Raw genomic sequence first — 22,203 nt, forward strand, 5'->3', positions numbered from 1 at the left:
GTGTACAGGGTGACGGTGAGGAAGGGGTCGGACAGAGTCCCGACCAACACTTTCTTCCTCACCTTCTGCTGCCCGGATGTCCCCAAGGACATTCGGGTCGGATACCTGCTAGTTAATGTCAGCCTGTACGTACCGTCCCCTCTGAGATGCTTCAAGTGTCAGAAATTCGGACACGTGAGAGACCGATGTAAGGAGGAAGAGGCGTGTGGCACCTGTTCGAAGGCGGCGCACCAGGCAGATTGCGTCAGTGCAGCCCTGTGTGCGAACTGCGGAGGTGGCCACCCGTCCTCATCGAAGGACTGCCCCGCCTGGAAGAAAGAAAAACAAATCCAGAAAGTCAAGACAGAACAGAAAATTTCCTTCTTTGAGGCAAGGAAACGGGTGGAGGCCGCGTCGCCTAAGGCGTCGTATGCCTCTGTCGTCAGATCCAGGACGGTGGACGTCGCGGTCCAGACGACGTCCACAGGAACGCAGACGGACGACTTAACCGCCTCGTCGGAACCGTTGGCCTTGGGTGGAGGCGCTGTGTCCACCCCTTCCCATCCTGCGCGGCAGTCCTCAGGGGCTGCTGGGCGGGAGAGAAAAGCCTCGGGCGGAGGCACGTTGTCCGCCTCCCGCCCCACCCCACCCCCCGGCCCCCCTCGCCCCGCCTCTCGTCTGCCTGGCCCTCGGGCTGGCGGAAGTGGCCGGAAGCCCCCCGTACCTCCAAAACTCAAGGAGGGGAGGGTTGCGGCCACGGCGGGATCGGGAGGGGCCAAGGTGGTGGATATTCCGACCCGGTCGGAATCCGAAAAATTTATGTCAAAAAACAAATACTCCATCCTGGCGGACCTTGAGCCACCGCAAGTGGAGGAGCAGGGGGTAGCGATGGAATAGGCTGCTGCTTTATTTTTTTTAAAAACCTTTTTAATGGCAGTGATCCACTGGAATATTCGGGGATTCTATGCCAACTTCCAGGAACTCCAGCTGCTTTGTCGTGCTTTGAAACCTTCAGTGCTGGCACTGCAGGAGACTCTGCAAAGAGATGGCAAGGTTTTATCTCTCTCTGGTTTTAACTCCGTTTTTAAACCCGCTCAACCGAAGCAAGAGGGGTTGACGGGAGGTGTCGCTCTTTTTATTCGAAAGTCCCTTTTATACAGTACAGTTCTTTTAAGCACCCCTTTACAGGCGGTGGCAGTCAGAGTCACGCTCGAGAAAACCATCACTGTCTGCTCTCTCTACCTTCCCCCTTCCGTCCGTGTTCTGAGGCAGGACCTCATGAACCTGGTCGACCAGCTCCCACGTCCGTTTTTACTGTTGGGCGACTTCAACGGACACTCCCCGCTCTGGGGAAGTGAGATGACATCAGCCCGAGGTCTTCTCTTAGAAAACCTTCTTTCTGACATGGACTTGTGCTGTCTTAACGACAAGTCTCCCACTTACCTGCATCTGTTCTCTGGAAAGCTCTCGTGTTTAGATCTGTCGGTCTGCGATCCATCGTTGGTCCTGGACTACGAGTGGAAAGTGCACGACGATCTGCACGGGAGTGACCACTTTCCTGTCGTCCTCCGCCCCACAGATGGAGAAGGTGACTCTCTGCCTGACCGCCTGTACTACGACAAAGCAGACTGGAGTTTTTTTACCACCAAGATAAGAGCGGAGCTGCAGGAAGAAACAGTATTGAAAAGCAAGGACCCTGCTGACGCTCTGACTCGGATCGTTTTAGATTGCGCCAAAGCAGCAGTCCCATCGTCTACCTCAACGCGGAATGTCGGGAGGCCCGCAAGTCTCGGAAGAGAGCGCAGCGACGCGTCTTTCGGAGACCGGAGTCCGATAGCGTTCGAACCCATCAACAGCTGAGGGCGAAAGCCAGGTATGTTTTTAAAAAGAGCCAGAGGAAGTCATGGAGAGATTTCTGCTCTTCCTTAACCTCCAACACACCCAAGAAGAAAGTGTGGAGGGTTTTAAAAAGAATTAAGGCAAAAACGCATGCCCGACCTTCCACCATCTTAAACTTTCAGACGCTCTGGTCACAGAGAAGAAACCAGTTGCCAATTTGCTTGCCTCCACAATAGAACAGAACTCGAGATCTGCTAACAAATCTGCTCGCTTTCTTAAAACCAAAAACCTGTCAGAAAAAACACCATGTAACTTCTTTTCCGACAACACAGAGAATTACAACCTTCCTTTCACAATGAACGAACTTAATTCTGCCCTTCAGACCTGTACGGATTCCTGTCCAGGAATGGACGAGGTCCATTATAAACTCCTAAAGCACCTTCCCCAAACCTGTCTGGACACCCTGCTTAAAGTTTATAACCACATCTGGGTCACAGGCTTCTTTCCACCCTCCTGGCGGAAAGCCCTCATAATCCCGCTGCCGAAACCGGGAAAAGACCCCTCGAACCCCTCCAACTACCGCCCAATTGCACTGACCAGCTGCGTCTGCAAACTGATGGAGAAGATGGTCAACGGTAGACTGATGTGGAAACTAGAGACCGACGGTCTTCTGGCGAAAGAACAGTGCGGTTTCCGCAAGCATCGCTCTACCGTTGACCATCTGGTTCGTCTGGAAACCACGATAAGAAATGCTTTCGTCAACAAACAACATGTGGTGGCCATATTTTTTGACCTGGAGAAAGCTTACGATACCACGTGGAAATTTGGTATTCTTTCCGACTTGCACAAGCTCGGCTTCCGAGGACACCTGCCTCAGTTTATCCACAATTTTTTACAAGACAGACAATTCCAGGTGAGAGTCGGCACCACCCTGTCCGACATTCACGAGCAGGAGCTGGGTGTCCCGCAGGGGAGCATCCTGTCGCCGGCTCTGTTCAGCATCAAAATTAATGACATCGTTCAATCCGTTCAGAAAGGATCGGACAGCTCGCTGTTCGTGGATGATTTTGCCTTATATGCAACCGGCAGCACGTACGCCAGCATCCAGCGACGGCTTCAGCTCTGCGTCAACAAAATCCAGTGTTGGGCAGAGGAGAATGGCTTCACATTTTCGTCCTCCAAAACTGAATGCATCCATTTTCATAATTTTCGCCAATTCTATCAGGACCCTGAAATCCGTCTGGGAAAATCCACCATCCCGGCGGTCAAGGAAGCCAGATTTCTAGGGGTCGTCTTCGATCAGGAGCTGAATTTTCTCAGCCACATTAAACAGCTGAAAATATCTTGCCTAAAAGCCCTGAACATCATCCGAGTTGTGGCACACACGAACTGGGGTGCTGATAAGAGGACTCTCTTGCACCTCTACAGAGCCCTGGTCCGGTCCAAACTGGATTATGGAAGTGTTGTATACGGCTCGGCCAGACCGTCCTACCTGAAACTGTTGGACCCTGTACACCACCAAGGGCTCCGTCTCAGCTTAGGTGCTTTCCACACCACCCCTGTGCACAGCCTGTACGCAGAGGCGGGGGAACCGCCTCTTTCCAACCGCAGACTGAAGCTGACCCTGAACTATTATTTGAAATTGTTTTCGGAACCTACAAACCCTGCTTACGACGCTGTATTCAACAACCCTTTCGATAAGAAATTTACAGACAACCCAAACTGCATACCTCCTCTCGGACTCCGCATTCAGCCGCACTTGGAAAATGCCGATCTGGATGTCGGTGGCATCTCAGATTTCTCTAAGTTCCCTGACAGCCCCCCGTGGACCTTTACAACACCTGAGGTCCGATTCGATCTGGCCTCGTACCGTAAGGACACCACCAGTTCTCTGGCCTACAGAACCTACTTTTCGGAACTGTGCCACAAATTCCCCACTTTTCAAGGCATCTTCACTGACGGTTCCAAGTCAGAGGACGGAGTCGCCGCATCTGCGTTCTGTCCCGCCTTTCCTGACTGGCCCTCAACGGAACACATCCTGTCTGACAGCTCGGTATACACCGCGGAACTGACCGCACTGGTCCTGGGGTTAAAAATGGTTCTCTCTTCCAAACAGAAGAGATTCATGATCTTTTCCGACTCCTTGTCAGCCCTGGAGGCGATCGCCTGCAGGAATATCACTCATCCCAAACTGCTGGAATTTTATGAAACTTTTACTCTCGCAACGAAGAAAGGATACGAGGTTGTGTTGGCCTGGGTTCCCGGACATGTTGGCATTCGTGGTAACGAAAGGGCGGACCTGCTGGCCAGGAACGCTGTAAAGAAAGAATTGTCCAGATCCTTGGTACCCTATACAGACATGAAGCGGAAGGTCAATACTTACGTTAAGGATCTTTGGCAAGAGAAGTGGAACACCCAGACGGACAACAAGCTCTTCCAGATCCGTCCGGACCTAAAAGAGACCCTCCCTTCGGGGGTGAAGAACAGAAAGGAGGAATCTGTGCTGTGCAGACTGCGTACGGGGCACACTTTTTTTACTCATTCTTTCTTGTTGAAGGGGGAGGAGGCCCCTCGATGCGTTCCCTGTGACGAGCCTCTCACCGTGAAACACGTGCTCCTTGACTGTTGGGATCTGCATGACGTTAGACGCAGACATTACACGGCGGTTTCTTTGAAGACTTTGTTTCGTGATGTCCCTCCGTGGGCGCTGATGGACTTCTTAAAACAAGTGAACCTTTTTAACCAGATTTGAAGGTTTTAAACTATGGAAGTTTTTTTTTAACTTTGGAGTGGAAAGTTTGAAGTGGTGACTCCTTTTAATTGGTTGTTTTTTTTTAGCCTTGTAGTAGTAATTGACGCGGCGATAGCCTTGAGATGGCCTTAGTGGTCGGCGAGGCTCTAAGCACCATAATTTCATTTCATTTCATTTTCCTGGCGACATCTTCACTAATTTCATCCATAAATGTAACTATGCACAGAGAATATTCATGTTCATTGCCAGAGCATTGGTGTCTGATCATGATCAGTGCATCTGGTCATATCTGTATATATGCGTCTTTACCAGTTTTATATATTTTTTAATTATTTTATATATATACAGATACCCACACATCACAGATATCCACCACCCTTACTTAAAATTAACCAGTCTAATTGAGTGCTTTTCATGTATTGGATAATTGTTATGTTTTCCTTTAATTTACATTTGATTGTGGCTGGTTTGGTTTTCAGGAATGCGAATTGTAGGAGCCAATGGCAAAATCAATAACATGGTCAAACCTTATGAGGCAGCAAAATATGATGCCATTGTCATATCTGACAGTGGTATTAAAAGTGAGTATACATACCTTGTTTAGTTATAAGTAACACCAGGGCTGAATGCTAACTTTTTTCACTTACCCATTTGCATTAAAAAAAAAATACATGTTTGGTTACACAACTTGATTCTTTGCCAAATTATTAAATGTAACTGCTGTTTTTCTGACCAACTCAATCATGTAGGCCAAGTATTAATTTCTACACACATTACAAAATTGTTTTCACTATGTCAGAGATAAATAAGTACAGGAAAACAACTGTTCTGTCATCTTAATCATTTTGCAAAGATGCTCACAAGATGAATGTGTTGAGCAAGTGAAGAATGAATGGGGGAAGCAGACCAACAGTGACAGCTAAGTGGTTAGACTTACTGCATTGGGCTTCGAATCTGAGGGTGTCAAGTTTTGCAACAGTGCCAAGTGGATGAACAGTATTTTTCCCTTTTACTCTCAGTTCTTCCTTTTACTCTGTTACCTCATTCGAAGACCATCACCATTATGAAACATATCTTGTGTTTTGGTATGAAGAAACATTTTTCTGCTTGACTTAGTTGGAATAATGGAACTGTTAAAGATTGGCTATGATGATACTGATGTAGATGAAATAAAAAGAAAAATAAATTTTCAAAATTTAATTATCTCAGACCCAGGTATACTGACAATGGTTCAAAAGAATTTTGGATTGATAGAAGACAGGATTTTACTTAATGAAATGTTTTTTCATGAAATCAAAATAAAATGGTGGGAAATGGTATATGTGTTTCAGTGGAAGAGTCCACATTGACCAACATGGTGGCAGAGCTGTCCTCAGATGTGGCTCTTGTTCTTCAGATGCCATTTGTTTGTACCAGGAAAGGATTCGCTGCTACTTACGAACAGGTAAGTTCTACAGTCATTTCTCTCATCAGTTTTTCCATATTCTTTTTGTAAATTTATGAAAGAAAAAAAAAATTCCTGTCATTTTATCTGCATGAATTAACTCCCCACAATTTTTACTCCTTATATAATTTTGAATCACTATTTTACAGGTATACTTTGGTACGATGCAGGCTCGCAACTGCCTGAGTGCTAATGCTGTTGGAATCAACTGCAGTACTGGCATGTCCTGTTTGCTCAGAAGAGATGTCCTGGACAGAGAGGGGGGTCTAGCTGCATTTGGCAAATACCTCGCGGAGGATTACTTCATTGCTAAAGCTATCCTTAACCAGTAAGTTTGTATTCTTACAAGTAATATCTGTGTGAATTCTCAACATTGTAGAATTGTTTATGCTCTTTGAAACAAAAAATTGAAATAGGGCTTTGTGTGATTATGTCATTGCTAGGCGTTCTACCACATGAATGGAATAACCAAGCACAGTAACTTTTTTTTTATATATTTTTTATATATATATATATATATATATATAGGAAAGACACAGTTTCAAGCCATTGTTGCTCAGTTCTTCCCATCATCTTTTATACAGACAGATGAGAGGTGTCTAGCTATTCCTGGTTGTGGTATTCATTTTATTTACCTCCGTGGAAGATGATGGAAAGTACACATGCGCACAACACACACATTTTTGTTAATTTCACTCATACTCTAATCCTTTCTGTCATTTGGAATCAACCATAATTTGTGTGCAAACAGCTCAAACTGCAATAATGACTTTATTTAGTCCATAACTCAAAAGATGATAAATGGCTATCATATTTGTTTGGATGTAAAAAAGAAAAGCCTTGCTTTCTTGTACTTTTATTTACTTTGACAATGACAGACATATTGAGAATGAGATATTTTATTTTTGTTGTCCCATCTTCTGTGCCATTTCAATGTCATTTTGCCTGCAATCCTTAATAACACTGTGGTGTTGATATACACTCTCCCATCATACAACACACAGGTGCTTATGCTGGTTTAATGTCATACAGGGGTACTGATGCTGTATTGATATACACTGTATGTCAGACGACACTTGGATGCTGCTGTATTTGTGTTATTTTTTTTGTCACAACAGATTTTTCTGTGTGAAATTCGGGCTGCTCTCCCCAGGGAGAGCAAGTCGCAACACTGACAGCGCCACCCATTTTTTCGTATTTTTTCTGCCTATATTTTTTCCTATAGAAGTGAATGAAACCTGACAAGATGGCATCGAGAGCCTTGGCCAAAGGAATGATTCAGTGCTTGTTGCTTTTAGAAGCGTTTGATTGGCTAAGAGCGGACCGAGCAAGACGGGGCGTCTTTTCACCATTTGCTGCATGAAATTTTGTCAAGCAGAGCAAACCAAGGCCAAGTTTGCATCAGTTTGACATGATACAGTATATGTATCACCAAACAATGAGTATAATACAAACTCCTTTTTCTACAGAATTTTGCCAGGGGGAACCCTTTTGTTGCTGTGGGTTCTTTTACGTGTGCTAAATGCATGCTGCACCATGGACTTTGGTTTATCGTCTCATCCGAATGACTAGCATCCAGACCACCACTTGAGGTCTAGTGGAGGGGGAGAAAATACTAGTGACTGCCAGCGTGATTTGAACCAGTGGTCTCAGATTATTATGCTTTCTAGGCAGACGCGTTACCTCTAGGCCACTGTACTGTACATCATTGATTGATATGACACATGGGTACAAACGCCATGTTGATGTACACTGTGCTGTACATCATTGATTGATATGACACATGGGTACAAACGCCATGTTGATGTACACTGTACTGTACATCATTGATTGATATGACACATGGGTACAAACGCCATGTTGATGTACACTGTGCTGTACATCATTGATTGATATGACACATGGGTAAAAACGCCATGTACACTGTACTTACATAATTGATTTGTATGACACATGGGTGCTGATGCCATGTTGATGTAACTGTACATCATTGATTCATGTAACATGTGGGTTCTGATGCTGTATTGATGTGTCATGTGACACAGAAATGATGGTTGGTTGATATACAGTGTACAGGTGTCAAAATACTTAACACAATCATTGTGTTGAGCAGAGTTTAAGTTCAGTTCAGAACACCATGGGTCATTTGATCAGTTAACCACAAAATCAAGAGCTCATTTTTGGAATTAATGGGCCAGAAGAAACAACCCCACTCATGTTCCTGTCTACTGTCAGGCCACCCCCCAACCCCCCCCCCCCCCCCAAATTTGTACTTAGTTCATCACACTCACTTGTATTTGAAATGGTATATTATGTGCCTGATGCTCAGCTTATATCACAGTTTGACACAAGCTTACAGTTGGGCCAACAGCAAAGTGAGAGCTGTATGATCAATGGTTTCTCCATTGCAGTGGGAATTCATTTACAGCTTAGTCTTTTGTGAAGAACTATGACTCAGACTAGGAGGCAAGATTGCACTGGCTCCAAGCTCACTCCAGATGAAAGGCCCTGATCGGGGTCCTTCTGTGTACAACCATTTCAGACAAAGGGCCCTGATCAGGGCTTTAGATGGTTAAATTGGTTTTGAATTTTTGAAGTGGCACCTAATTTCCATAGTGAGCTAAGAATATCTTAACTGACCTTTTCACTGTCCACTGTGACCAGTAAATGCAGTGTGTATTGCTGTGCTTGGGAGCAGGAGAGTTATTTTCACGGTGACTGGTTCAGGTGAACAGTGCATGTCAACAATAGTGTCTGACCCAGTTTCATTTCAGTCACAAGGCAGACAACAGAATAAGACAAACGGGCCCTATCGTGGCTGTATAACGTTCTGAATTTAATCTGTCTCAAACTGTTTGTGCTTTCCTGGATTTGTTTATAAGTCATCAGTGTGTGTAAATTTCGATAAAAGATATGGATACTATCATCATCTCACTGTATGATGGCATAAGAATGGAGGAAGTTTTATATTTTGTCCCGAACTAACTTGTTATCTTACTGGTCAGTTTTGAAGTTCTCAATTCATAACTACTGACACTTGACATTGGCCATTTTATTTCTTACCCATACAAATGGGTCGTCTGTGGGGAAAGTCAGGGGAGCTAATCGGCAGTCAGTAAATGCTGCAGCCTTGGGGGCTTGTTCGCCTTTGGGAACCATCCCAACACTGACTGTCCTAAAACCTTTTGGCTGAGAGAGTGGAGATGTAGCTTGGGCAAGACACTGTCTAGATTATAAAATTCTAGCCCAGATAGTTGGGACAGCAGTTGCCTCTGCTGCTCTGGTCATAGTCAGACACGGCAGACTGTCATTCATATTGTATATATATTTTTATATGTATATTTGTATTTGTATTTTTATCACAACAGATTTCTCTGTGTGAAACTCGGGCTGCTCTCCCCAGGGAGAACGTGTTGCTACACTACAGCGCCACCCATTTTTTTGTATTTTTTCCTGCGTGCAGTTTTATTTGTTTTTCCTATTGAAGTGGATTTTTCTACAGAATTTTGCCAGGAACAACCCTTTTGTTGCTGTGGGTTCTTTTACGTGCGCTAAGTACATGCTGCACACAGGACCTCAATTTATTGTCTCATCCGAATGACTATATATATAGATATATATGTGTGTGTGTGTGTGTGTGTGTGATGGTATGTAGAGACTGTGTCCTCAGTACTGTTTGCTGTGTCATGATGAACACAGAAAATACATCATAATTATTAATAAACTTTTTTGTGCAGTTCTGAAACACTGACTTATGCTGACTGCTCTGGATAGTGAAAAAGAAAAGGAAAAAAAGGTAGAAACATAAGCAAAGCAGTGCTGCTGAAAGGCACCAGATCTACAGTGTCAGTGTCAGTTGCTTTGGTCTGATACCATTTATTTAGGAAATCACTTTCCTGTGCTTTGTCGAAATCTAAATCGTCCCATTTGTAAATTTCTCAAATTTCTTAAAGTATCATTTCAGCAGAATGTCTGGACCTGTTTAATTCTGTTTTTGTTTGTACACAAGGAAAAATATCAAATATGCTTAATGATAATGTTATGAATGTCATTACTTAAATTGGGTTATGGAACCATGAACATATCTTGAAACGGAAGTATGGCTGTTCAAACACTGAAATAAAAATGGCCATGCATGTTGAAGTGCGCATATGCCAAACTTGATCAGATTTCGAATTTACTTGAAAGGGCCATGCTCTTGCATAATATCAATGAAGTAAACGTGGAAGTTCAGGAACGCTGAAGAAATCTCTCAGATTCAGAATCGTCAGAAGTGTGCAGACTGGAAGAGATTGCAATTGTTCTAAACACTAATTCAGTCTTTCTCGACATTAGGCAGCTCCTTACAGCGGCATGCTTCACAGTGCAAATGATGACTTTTTACAGTGAAATGTTCTACATGTATCAAAGCCATGCTCAATTTGAATCGAGGAGACTTGTGGGAAAATTAAAAGATAAAATGACACTGTATTCCACGGCATTTCACAATACGCAAGCAACGTTGCCTTTGCATAAACATAGTTTGTTCCATTTTCTGGCTCAATACAAGTTTTGATTTTTTTTTCACAATGTTCATCTGTTCAATGTTGAACTGCAGAGCAACAACAGTAATGATTATATTTGAATTTTTCAGAGTTTGAAACTGCAGTCACAGTTGCTTTGCAGGAGATGCCTTTTTAACATGACTGATTTTATGACAAATGAATAACTGACGGCATAACCGCCACATTGATGGGTCATTTCAGAATTGTATGCGTCAAATGACCAGTGTTACAAAACCTGAACCCTGGTTGAGTGTGGCCCCACCCTCCCTCTCTGTCTCCTTGACTCTTTCTGCCCTCTTTGAGTCTTTTACACTGACATCACACATTAACACAGAGAGACAGACAGGCACACACTCTATCTCTCTCTCTTTCTCTGTCTCTCTCCTTGGTTCTTACTATCCTATTATTGAGAAACAGTATTACTGACAACAAAGACATCATTACCATTCCTATTTCAACAGGCTTGATTTGTTCACGGATATAAAATATTTCTGTCTGTCAAGTTCTTTCCCTGTCTTTGACCACCTGTGAAAAGGAGAGAAATGGATTGGCAGTTGAAGACCCCCATGAAATAAACCAAGAAGTAAATAACTTTTTTAAACCATAGGAAAGGGAATTCATGACCTATTGAAATCGTGATTTAATGATAATGATAAAAATAATATACATTGTATAGCACTTACCCTGCAGCTCTAAGTGCCTTTAACAATACACCTATTATAGATAAGAAACACACACACCAAAAAAAAAACAAAAAAACCAGCAACAAAAAGACAGATATACAACTCACTAACCATTAAAAAAACTGGAACATCACTCACAATTCACACAGCTCTTTCACCTCACTCCCATAGTAAAATGTTAAGATGCAGACTCAATTAAATTAAAAAGTGTAACAACACTTACGACTCACACACACCTCCCACGCCACCCTAGCACCCCAACCCTCACATAAACACATCAGCACACACTCCTTTGGGTTTAAGTTTTGGGGAGAGAATGACCTATAGTTTAAAATAATTTTTGAACAAGTATTTTTTAAGATTAGACTTGAAAGATTTTATAGTGGAGCAGTGTCTGTTCTGTGGTGGAGATTTCCAAAACAAAGGGCCATAGTATGTAAATGTTTGGAAACCATGAGACTCGCATCTGGGACGTGGGATTTTGAATATGCAAGTGTCAGATACCAGGGTGGATTTAATACGTGGATGCCCCTGGAAGAAAAATTAGGATAAACAAATGTTAGAAGATCTGTTGAGAAAAAGCAGGACTATCAAGTATCATGTAGAAACATGAAAAATGGAAAGAGTTCTCTTTAAAGTTTATTTTTAACAAAATTGGCCTCTTTGTCATTCAGGTTCTGAATCAGGTATTTAAAGATGTGAAATTGTCAACAACTAGGAAGGAAGGCTTAATTATTTGTACACCAAAACCTGATGAAGCAAGGGAATATATAAAGAATTGGAGGCCAATCTCTGTGTTTAACATTATATACAAAATAGGAGCTGCATGTATTGCAAGCATAATGAAACATTCTTCCATATTAGTGAAGATCAGACTGGTAGATATATAGGTGACAGTATAACTATAAGACTAATTTATGACCTTATTAACTACTAAGTTTCAGTTTCAGTAGCTCAAGGAGGCGTCACTGCGTTCGGACAAATCCATTTTCGCTACACCACATCTGCCAAGCAGATGCCTGACCAGCAGCGTAACCCAATGTGCTTAGTCAGGCCTTGAGAAAAAAACAAAAACAAAACAAAACAAAACAAAACAACAGGGTGAATAAATAATAGATCAATACATAAAAAAAGAACTACTACTATTAATATGTATAAGGCGCAAAAACTTGATGAAGTCAACTATAAGCGTACATAAATAAATAAATAATAATTTTTTTTTTTTAAAGTAATAATAATAATAATCATAATAATAATAATAATAAAATAAATAAAAAAGACAACAATGATGATAAATAAGCAAATAAATGTAAAACATGCAGACACACATTCACACATACACACACATATGCATAACAGATATGCACCAAACATGCAGTTTCACAGATATGAGAGCACAGTCAAATACACATAAACATATATGAGCCCCCCCCCCCCCCCACACACACACACACACACACACATTACCCTGCACCTCCTCTACCCCCCTCCACACACTCATTTCTAGACTATGTATTGCAGCTTCCACGTCACCCCCCCACCCCCCAACACACACACACACACACACACGCACACACACAGGAACACTTACTTGTACAAGCACACACACATACGCCCATACCCCCCACCCCGAACCCCACACACATATATACAAAGATAGATATATATATATGCACACCCGCACATTCCAATATTCAGTTATTAACTACTAAGACATGAAGAAACTTCCAGGAATTCTATTATGCTTACTTAGATTTATTTAAGCCTTCAACTCACTAGACTGGTCCTTTCTATTCAAAGCATTAAGAGCATTTGGTTTTGGAGCTGGTGTACAGAAGTCTGATAGAATGTTATGGCAATCTGACTGTGAAGTTAAAGACAAAATTAGGACAAGTCGTAAACCTGGCCAGCAAAATCATAACCAAACCCCAGCAACAACTGAACACCCTATACCAATCCACACTTAGCAGAAAAGCACTCCAAATTTTTAATGATTCCACTCAGCCACTTAACTCTGTCTTTCAGAAACTCCCTTCTGGTAGACGATGTAAAATCCCCCTTGCAAAGAAGAATGTGTACAAAAAATCATTTGCCCCCTCTGCTGTTGCTGTGATAAATGATTCGCTCAAATAATGTTTTTATTCCATTGTCTGTGATTTGTTTATTGTTATGATGACAGTTGTCTTTCTTCCCTATATGTATGCATGCATGCGTGTAAAGAAAGAAGTGAGGGGTGGGGGTGAGGGGAGAATGTGTGTTTGTGTGTGTGTGCGTGTGTGCATGTGTGTGTGTGCATGATCAGTGTTATTGTTTTGCCGTAGAGGGGCATGAAAGGGGTTTTACATGCTTTTGTCTTGGTGGCGGTGTTGACCCTTCAAATGTTTTCATGTTTTTAAATGGTATAATTATCTTACTGAATATTTTCCTTTTATGTCATTGAATGTTTCACTTTATCTTAAAATGTAATTTTTGTTTTCTTACCTGAATGTTTTCAACATGATAGTTCATATGTATGCTGTGATCAAGGAAGGGTGTGCCAGCTGCTCATTCGTTTTTCGATTTTATCTGATGAGCATTTGTCTTTTTAAATGTTATTATCTTGTCGAATATTCTCCTTTTTATAATGATTGAAACGCACACATACGCGCATGCCCGTGCGCACGCACACCTCCTCAGCACGCAGGCTCACACACGCGTGCGCGCGCACGCACAAAACGATGCATGCACACGCACGGACACACACGCAACACACACACAGTTTTTACACTCTGAATCATAATGTTACAGTATCTTACCCACATGTTTTTCTTTTTACATAATAATTGATGTGTGCATGGTGATAAGTGAAGGGTGTGTCGGTAGTTTCTTTGATTTTTGCCGACGGGCATTTTATTTTAAGTGAGCCTAAAGAAAATTTTCTGTTTTTGGTTGAAGCAGGTAATAAAGTATTTTGAATTGAATTGAATGGATTGAAACAATTTATGAAAGTTTAAAATCAACTGCATTAGTAAATGTGAGCACGTCTAATTGGTTTCAGATTGAAAGAGACTGTAGGCAGGGTGATCCATTCTCCTTATTTGTTAATTTTATGCATTGAATTGCTTGCATTTATGATTAAAGAAGATAGACATCTATTGTATTACTAGAAATGACAAATAAATTGAAATTTCTCAAGTTGCGTGTCTCTGCTATTCTGCTTTCCACTCTGCAGGACCTACATGTCTTTCTAACCTTATCAGTGTTTACACTCCCTCAAGAAATCTTCACTCTTTCACTGACTGTTACCTTTTGAAACTTCCTCTTGCCAATACAAGAACCTATGCATATGGTGAACGTTCGTTCTTCTTTGGTGCTCCTCATATCTGGAACAACCTTACTCATCATATCCGTGCATCTGTTTCTATCTCTGCTGTTCACTCTTCTCTAAAATCTCATCTTTATTAGTTTTAAAAATCTATTAATAAGCACTCTCAGCTTCCTTGTTCTCCAGCACCATCCATGTCAGCTCACTTTGGCTGCATGAAGAGTGGGAGTGGGAAAGTGGGGGGAGGGAGGGGTTTTGAAAAAGAGTGGTCATAAATGACTTATGTAATTTGTAATATTTTCTTTCATGTAAAGCACCATGAGCTCTTAGAGAGAAAGTGCGCTATATAAATATGTATTATTATTGTTATTATTACCGAAGCATTAAAAATCGCTTGGCTTAGACAGTTTGAAGCAACAAGATACAAATGTAAATCAAAATGCAATGAATCATATTGTTTTGTATTATGTTTCTTTTTTTGTCACATTAGATTTCTCTGTGTGAAATTATATACTTTTTTAAGCGCTGTGGATAAATGTGGTACCAATTATTTGTTAAAAGGTAGTTCAAACAGTGAATTTTGATCTGACACATTCAAAGCTTTGGAAAAAAATTTGTGATAGTGTAAAACCAAAAACAGCAAGCTCCTTGCCAAACCTGTTTTCTATAATGAAAAAATGGAAGTGGGAAAAAAAAGTATCAAAGTTGGATGTAGAAAGAAATCTATTGCATTGCACATTTTATGAAAGAAATGATTTCTTAACGTTAAATCCATTCAATATGAAATATAGTATGAATGTCAACATCCTGGCCCTCAGTATTTGTAAATGTCAGTTAAACCTTTCACCTCTAACAATGGATATATCCGCGGTTTAGGGGTAATTGCATATCAGTTCAGTTCTGGCTGGATTTTGATGTGTTTTGTGTGTGTGTGTGTGTGTGTGTTTTATGAAGCAAAAAGCTGTTGAGCTCATCAGCATGGCTGCCAGGACGTATGGTATAGAATGGATGGCTAGAATTTTGTTTGAAACGTCAACAGTAGCAACTTCAAAAATGTGATAGAAAACAAAAGTTATGTTGTTGTTGATCACCTGAAGTGCTTCTGGTTTTTCTGGTGATATTTACATGCTGCAATTTAGCAGCAAAGTATATCAGCAGAAAGGGGGCAGGGTCATGTTAATAGTGGGTATAGAAAAACCCTGATATTTTAGATTGAAACCTTCATTTTGGGGTTTTCATTTACTATGAAACCCTCCAGATGAAAGCCTCAAGCTGATATATTGTGTACAGTGAGCTTCTGTGTTGTGCTATTGTGTGATAGTGTTAGTGGGTATTTAGGTTGGAGGATGTGTGTGTTGGTGTATGTGAGTGTTTATGTATTGTGTTTATGATTAAAAGAACATGATAGTGGAGGAAGCAACATAACTGCACTTGGTTGTTGTGTTTTATACATTTGCTAATATTCTTGCACCATTTCCACCCATGAAAGAAACTTGAATTTTCTTCTCTCTTTTTTCTTTAAAAAAAAAAAAGTGTATATTTTTAAAAGTTATCTTCCCCTGACTGGGAGTTATCTCATCCTGTCAACATTGAACTTATGGTAATTATATTCGCTATTCATTATCCTTCAAGAAAACATATACTTTTACATTTTTTAGAGCATAATTTTTATTTTTATGATTCTTATTTAGAGGTTGGTGATTATTTTGCAAAAATCACAAATAGTTTTGGATGTGAAAGGTGACTTCCAAAACTACTTGTAATTTTTGCAAAATAATCACCACCACCAATACCACCCCCAATAAAAAAGACAAATTAAAATAATGCCCAAAAGTATGTCAAAATAGAAGTTTTCTTAAATGACAAGGAATGGAAAATGCAATTATCATTATGTTCAGTGTTGACAGGATGAGATAACTCCCAATCAGGGGAATATAACATAATTTTTAAATTGACCACAAACTCAAAACAACTTGGAAAAAAAAAGACGAAGAAGAAAAACCAAGAAAATTCGAGTCAGTTTATTTTATGGTGGAATGGTCCTTAAATCTTTGTGAATTATGTCAACACAACCACCAAATGAAATTATGTTTCCTCCACTGCCATGTCGTTTCAAATATCAACACTATACACAAACACTCGCATAACCCACTCACACACCCTCCCACCCACACACCTACGAACACCATCACACAAAAGAAAGGTGACTGTTAAAACAATATTTCAGCTTCAGGCTTTCATCTGGGAGGTTTCATTGTAAATGAAACCCCCAAAATAAAGGTTTCAAGCTAAAAATATTGGGGTTTTTTGTATTCCAACCTCCAACTCAACCCCACCCACTTCCTTCCTGTCAATGTACCTTGCAGCATGCAATCATCATCATAACCAGAATCACTTCAGCTGATGAAGAACAACATAACTTCGTTTTCTGTCACAATTTCATAGTTAATATTGTTGATGTACTGAAAATCAAAGAAAATACTAGGCACCTCTTCTGCACCATACATCCTGGCAGCCATATTGACATGCTCAACAACTAAGAAAAAAAGAAAGAAAAAAAACACCATCAAAATTGAGCCAAAACTTGCTAAACACATATTGCTTTGAACACACATCAAGGCAGTCGCCATTTGCAAGGAAGTAAGCATTTTCAAGTAACCAGCTGAACTGGTGATAAGGCGGTTACCCCCAGAGCATGGATATATCCGTGGTTGGAAGTGAAAGGCTAAGGAATATGTCAAACAATATGGGCTTACATTTTCAAGCAGTTGTTCAGATGACAAGTGTGCAGCATTGAAGATTATATATTTTGTGAATAAAGGTAATAAACCATACAATGTCATTGCACACAAGATAAAAGTATGCCAAATTGTTGCAATAAGTTGTTAGATAAAGCTGGTGGAAATAATATATGGGATAAGACATGTTTTAGAATTCCCTAAATACAGAAAATCGAACTAGAATGGTTCCAGGTATGTCTAATTCATTAGATCATTGGCACCAGTATAATTTTAGAGGAATTGGGTGTCGCACAAAATAGCAATAGTGACTTTCGTCATGAATTAAAGGAAAACATTGAACATATCTGTTTTTACATGTACTCAGTTTTTGGAACAGAGTTGAAGAGCTGCTGAAGTCAGAATGCATCACTTACAGCTACACTAACTTTATTCCAACACAAAATCTGATACTGATTGGTGTGGATCAAAATATAAAGACTATAGCTGTCTTCACCTCCACACCCTATCTTGCTCCCTATGTTCAGCTTAGGATTCACTCTGTTTCTGGATACCCAGATTTAAACACTCCACAGTCAGCTGCTGCTCTTCCTGTCTCTGGACCTTTCTCTTTTGCTTTGTCAGGCTCTGCATTCAGCTCTTTCAAGTCTGGCTTTAAAACAACTACTTCCCAAAATAGCACCTCCTCCCTGCCCCTCTTTTCCCTGTCTCTTTTTGTCTTCAGTTCCCCCAGCTTTGTATTTGCATGTATTTATGTGTTTTGTTTTCTTCTTTGTGAAATATTGAGTTATGCATGCATGTGAATGATTGGTGTGTAAGCGCTTTGATCTGTTTCTGCACAAGATCTGTACAAATACTAACTCTTCTTTTTTCTTTTTTTTTTAACTTAAAAATTTTTTTTGCAAAGACATGTATACAATACATCGAACAGTATGAAACTAACAATATAAAACGAACAGTAGCATCCATTAGAGAGAGAAAGAAAGTGATATATAAAAAAACAAAAACAAACCCCCCCCAAAAACAACAACAAAAAACAACAGCAACAGCAACATTAACAAATGAAGAAAAAGAAAAAAAAAACAAACAAAAAAACCCTTGTCCAATCATTCAATCAATCGATGTTTAGACATTATTGATTGCAGTAATCATGATGATTTAAGATGACATTAATAATAAAGAGACCAGTTGTAACATAGCAATAGCATCAGTTATGTCAACTATTACAGTAATGGCATCAAGGATGAGGTGAAAGCGAGTGGTAGTATTATAACATCATAATAATGATAACTCTTCTTATTTAATATTATTATTGATCTCAGTATTCTCCGTTGTAAAAGATTTATTTAAACAAAAGTATAAATTGGATAAATGCTTGCCAACCGTTCAATCTTTTGAAAATTATCTTGTAGTAAGATACAATATAGAGGAATATAATGAGAAAGTAAACTGCACAGTGCATGATTTAAAACATAGTGGTCACCATATATATATCTGATAAAATGTGAAACACAGTTCTTCTTTTTCATGGGCTACAACACACATTTCACTCTGTACATAAGTGGGCTTTTTATAATGATAATGATAATGGATACTTATATAGCACACTATCCAGAAATCTGCTCTAGGTGCTATACAAAAACACTTTTGTTCACATAACACATTACATCAACGTTATGTACACCAAAATGTGACAAACTACACACACACACACACACACACACACACACACACACAGTGCATACGTATGTACATAGCAGTTACCCTCCACACATACGCAGACATAGGCACTCAAAACCACACAAAACATAGAGAAATATAATGAGAAAGTAAACTGTACAGTGCTTGATTTAAAACATAGTGGTCACCATATATATCTCTGATGTGTATGATCCTTTTTTTTTACCCTGGCTGTATAGACAGTCATACAAAATTTTCAGGTGAGGGGGGACGGCACATGTTGGTTATGTTCTTGTTTCCATAACCCACTGAACACTCTAACATGGTTTAGGGAATCTTTAATGGGCATATTTGATTTTTAAATAAAAATGTGAAAAAAAGTAAGTCAAGTGCTCTTCATACACACACACGCACACACACACACACACACACACACACACACAAATTAGAGTTAATATTTTTTCGATGTATATGTTTCTTTGGCTGATTTTCATAGGTTGAAAAAAACTAAAATGCTTCAGCTGAGGAACAGTTGGACTTAATTTTGTTCTGTCATGGGTCAGGATACCACAGATTTTGATGATGATCAAGCGCCAAGAGGGACCATGCTACTAAAGTGAACAAAGAGATAGTTTGATGCCAAAATGTAAGAAAATGACCTTGGCTTCTCTGAAGAAGATTTGTCTGCATATAAAGACAGACATGTGACTGTTACGAAAAATATTTTAAAATTTAAGATAGAAGGAAGACAAAAAAAAATATTTGGAATTTCAAAATAAATGCTTTATTTTGGGTGTGAAACCTTGAATACTGAAAACATTTCTTTTTCATTCTATTTATTACTATGTTCCTGAAAATATTCCACTCAAGTCTGCAATGGGGTTGGCAAGTTTGCCACACCCACCTTATTTTATCTGTATTGAATGAATTTTGCTGTAGGCATGTGCCAAAAAATGTCTATTTCAGGCTTTTAAAAGACACAACTTTAACAGATTCAGGAGGCATTGCACCATGACCACCATTAGAGGTGTTGCCCCTTGCCCCACCTTGGGGGCCTATGTATGTATCGCAACACATTTCTCTGGGGGGGTGGGGATTTTTTTTCCTGCCTGCAGTTTTTTTAGTTCGTTTTCCAATAGAAGTGGATTTTATCTGCAGAATTTTGCCAGGGACAACCCTTTTGTTGCCATGGGTTCTTTTACATGTGTAAGTGCATGCTGCACATGGGACCTCGGTTTTTCGTCTCATCTGAATGACCAGTGTCCAGACCACCAGTCAGGGTCTAGTAGAGGGGGAGAAAATACTGGTGACTTTGCCGTGATTTGAACCAGTGCACTCAGATTCTCTCGCTTCCTAGGCAGATGCGTTACCTCTAGGCCATCACTCCACTGTATGCTTCTGCCCCACAACCACTACCCTGCCTCCAAGCCTTCATTGGCAAATATTTTTTATATATGCTTTCACAGTTTTCAATCTTGACTACATAGGCTACTTTATTTCACTCACCATAGCAGAAAAGTCACATGTTAAGCAAGAAGAATTCACTTCCTTGATCTCCTTTGGTTTGGAATGGTGGTGAAGTGTGCATGGGTATGTGACAGTGAGTGAAAGGGATGAAAAACTGATTTGTTTTCTGTGTGTGTGTGTGTGTGTGTTTGAAGGAATATATTATAATCAGGTGTCTGTGTATGTGTAAGTTGGATTGTATGAAAGTGATTATTTCTGAAGAAACTTTTTTTTTTCATATTCATATTTCAGGAATGCAGGATGGTCATGATGGTGATGTGTATAGTATTTAAGTTAGCATTGTCTGCAATAGTTTGGGAGATAAGACTGAACTGATGTACAAGATTACATCATACAACATACAAAATTGGACAGGCAAAGGAAGGGTTAATGACCCAAACACAACCACACCATGGGTTTTCAATCACAGTTTTAGTGTTGGTTGTCAGCAGGGAACCATTGGTGTTTGGTCGCTGTGGTGCGACTGCCCTGTTGCTGATTCACTGAAGTCATGCTTAGTTATCACTGTATCACAAGTATCACTTGTCATCCAGACAACTCTGTTCTTCAAATGACAAGTGCACTGTCCGTTCCAAAGATCTGTACGGTGAATGTTCCTTTTCTTTTTGCTGCACCTTAACAGTGGAATTCACTGTCCTCATACCTTGTTACACCCCAACACCTGCATTCAAGAGAGCACTCAGAACATATCTTTTCAAACTGTACTTTTCTCACTGAAAATTTTCCATCTGCATATGCTTGCTGTGATGTTGCTGGGTGTTGATCTGTATGCATCTATGATGATTTTGGTGTGCTTTTCGTGATGCCTGGTTCCCTGGTGACAATGGTGAATGTGATGTGCTTTGTTTTGCTGTGATTTGCACCTGTCTTTTTTACTTTTAGACTGTGATGGCGCCTGTGTCAATTTACCATATATTTTATGTCACTTAGTCTTACATATGTATGTTTTAGCCAATGTCGTGTGAAACTGTGTTGACTTTGTACATATTTCACGACACTTAGTCTTAAATTTGTATATTTTATTGTAAAGCACGGTGAGCCCCATCTGAGATGCGCTATATAAGCCTGCATTTTATTATTATTATTAATATGTTCTGACTCAGCATAACACAAGACACCACCTTCTAAATATTCTGCTGACAGTTGCAGAGCCAGATGGAGTGAGAGTTACCATGTCAAGCCATTGTCAACACAAGTCTTTGACACAAACTCACCAAATGCATGGATGTATGTTTTCCTAACATTGATATTAATAGATTTCTTTTCCTGTGAAACCTGTGTTAAAGTGGACTCCACAGCTTACTGGTCAATAAAACTCCTCAAATTCATGTATGTATGAAAGTTCTTGTCAAGTGATATGTCATGTTATTATGAGTATGTAGCAATAAGTTTGTTTTAAACAGTACTTGTGTTATTTCAGGGGCTACAAGATTCGGCTGTGTACAACACCAGCCATGCAGAATTGCGGCCAGTACTCAATAGGACAGTTTCATGACCGACTTGTCAGGTAAGATTCCATCTCTAGACATTAGGAAACTGGTGAGACCACGAGAGAGAGAGAGAGAACAAAACATTTGTGTATCTTTGTCCATCCAAGAGAAACAATACTATTTGGTGTCATATACTGTACCATGTCAAACTGATGCAAACTAGGCCTATTGGTTTGCTCTGCTTGGCCAAATTTCGCGCGGCTAACAGTGAAAAGACGGGCCC

The 22,203-nt window shown here is 40.2% G+C and overlaps 1 protein-coding gene across 1 annotated transcript in view; it reads left to right on the top strand.

Moving 5' to 3' along the window:
- The window catches only part of LOC143288465 (ceramide glucosyltransferase-like), a 90,897-nt gene that overhangs the window by 34,704 nt on the left and 33,990 nt on the right, over positions 1-22,203 (top strand). The window contains exons 4-7 of the mRNA XM_076596986.1: positions 5,050-5,151; positions 5,902-6,014; positions 6,164-6,342; positions 21,911-21,997. Of these exons, the coding sequence (XP_076453101.1) occupies positions 5,050-5,151; positions 5,902-6,014; positions 6,164-6,342; positions 21,911-21,997 (481 nt within the window). The remainder of the gene's footprint in view (positions 1-5,049; positions 5,152-5,901; positions 6,015-6,163; positions 6,343-21,910; positions 21,998-22,203) is intronic.

Source organism: Babylonia areolata, chromosome 12 (assembly GCF_041734735.1).
Source record: "Babylonia areolata isolate BAREFJ2019XMU chromosome 12, ASM4173473v1, whole genome shotgun sequence".
Taxonomy (NCBI): domain Eukaryota; kingdom Metazoa; phylum Mollusca; class Gastropoda; order Neogastropoda; family Buccinidae; genus Babylonia; species Babylonia areolata.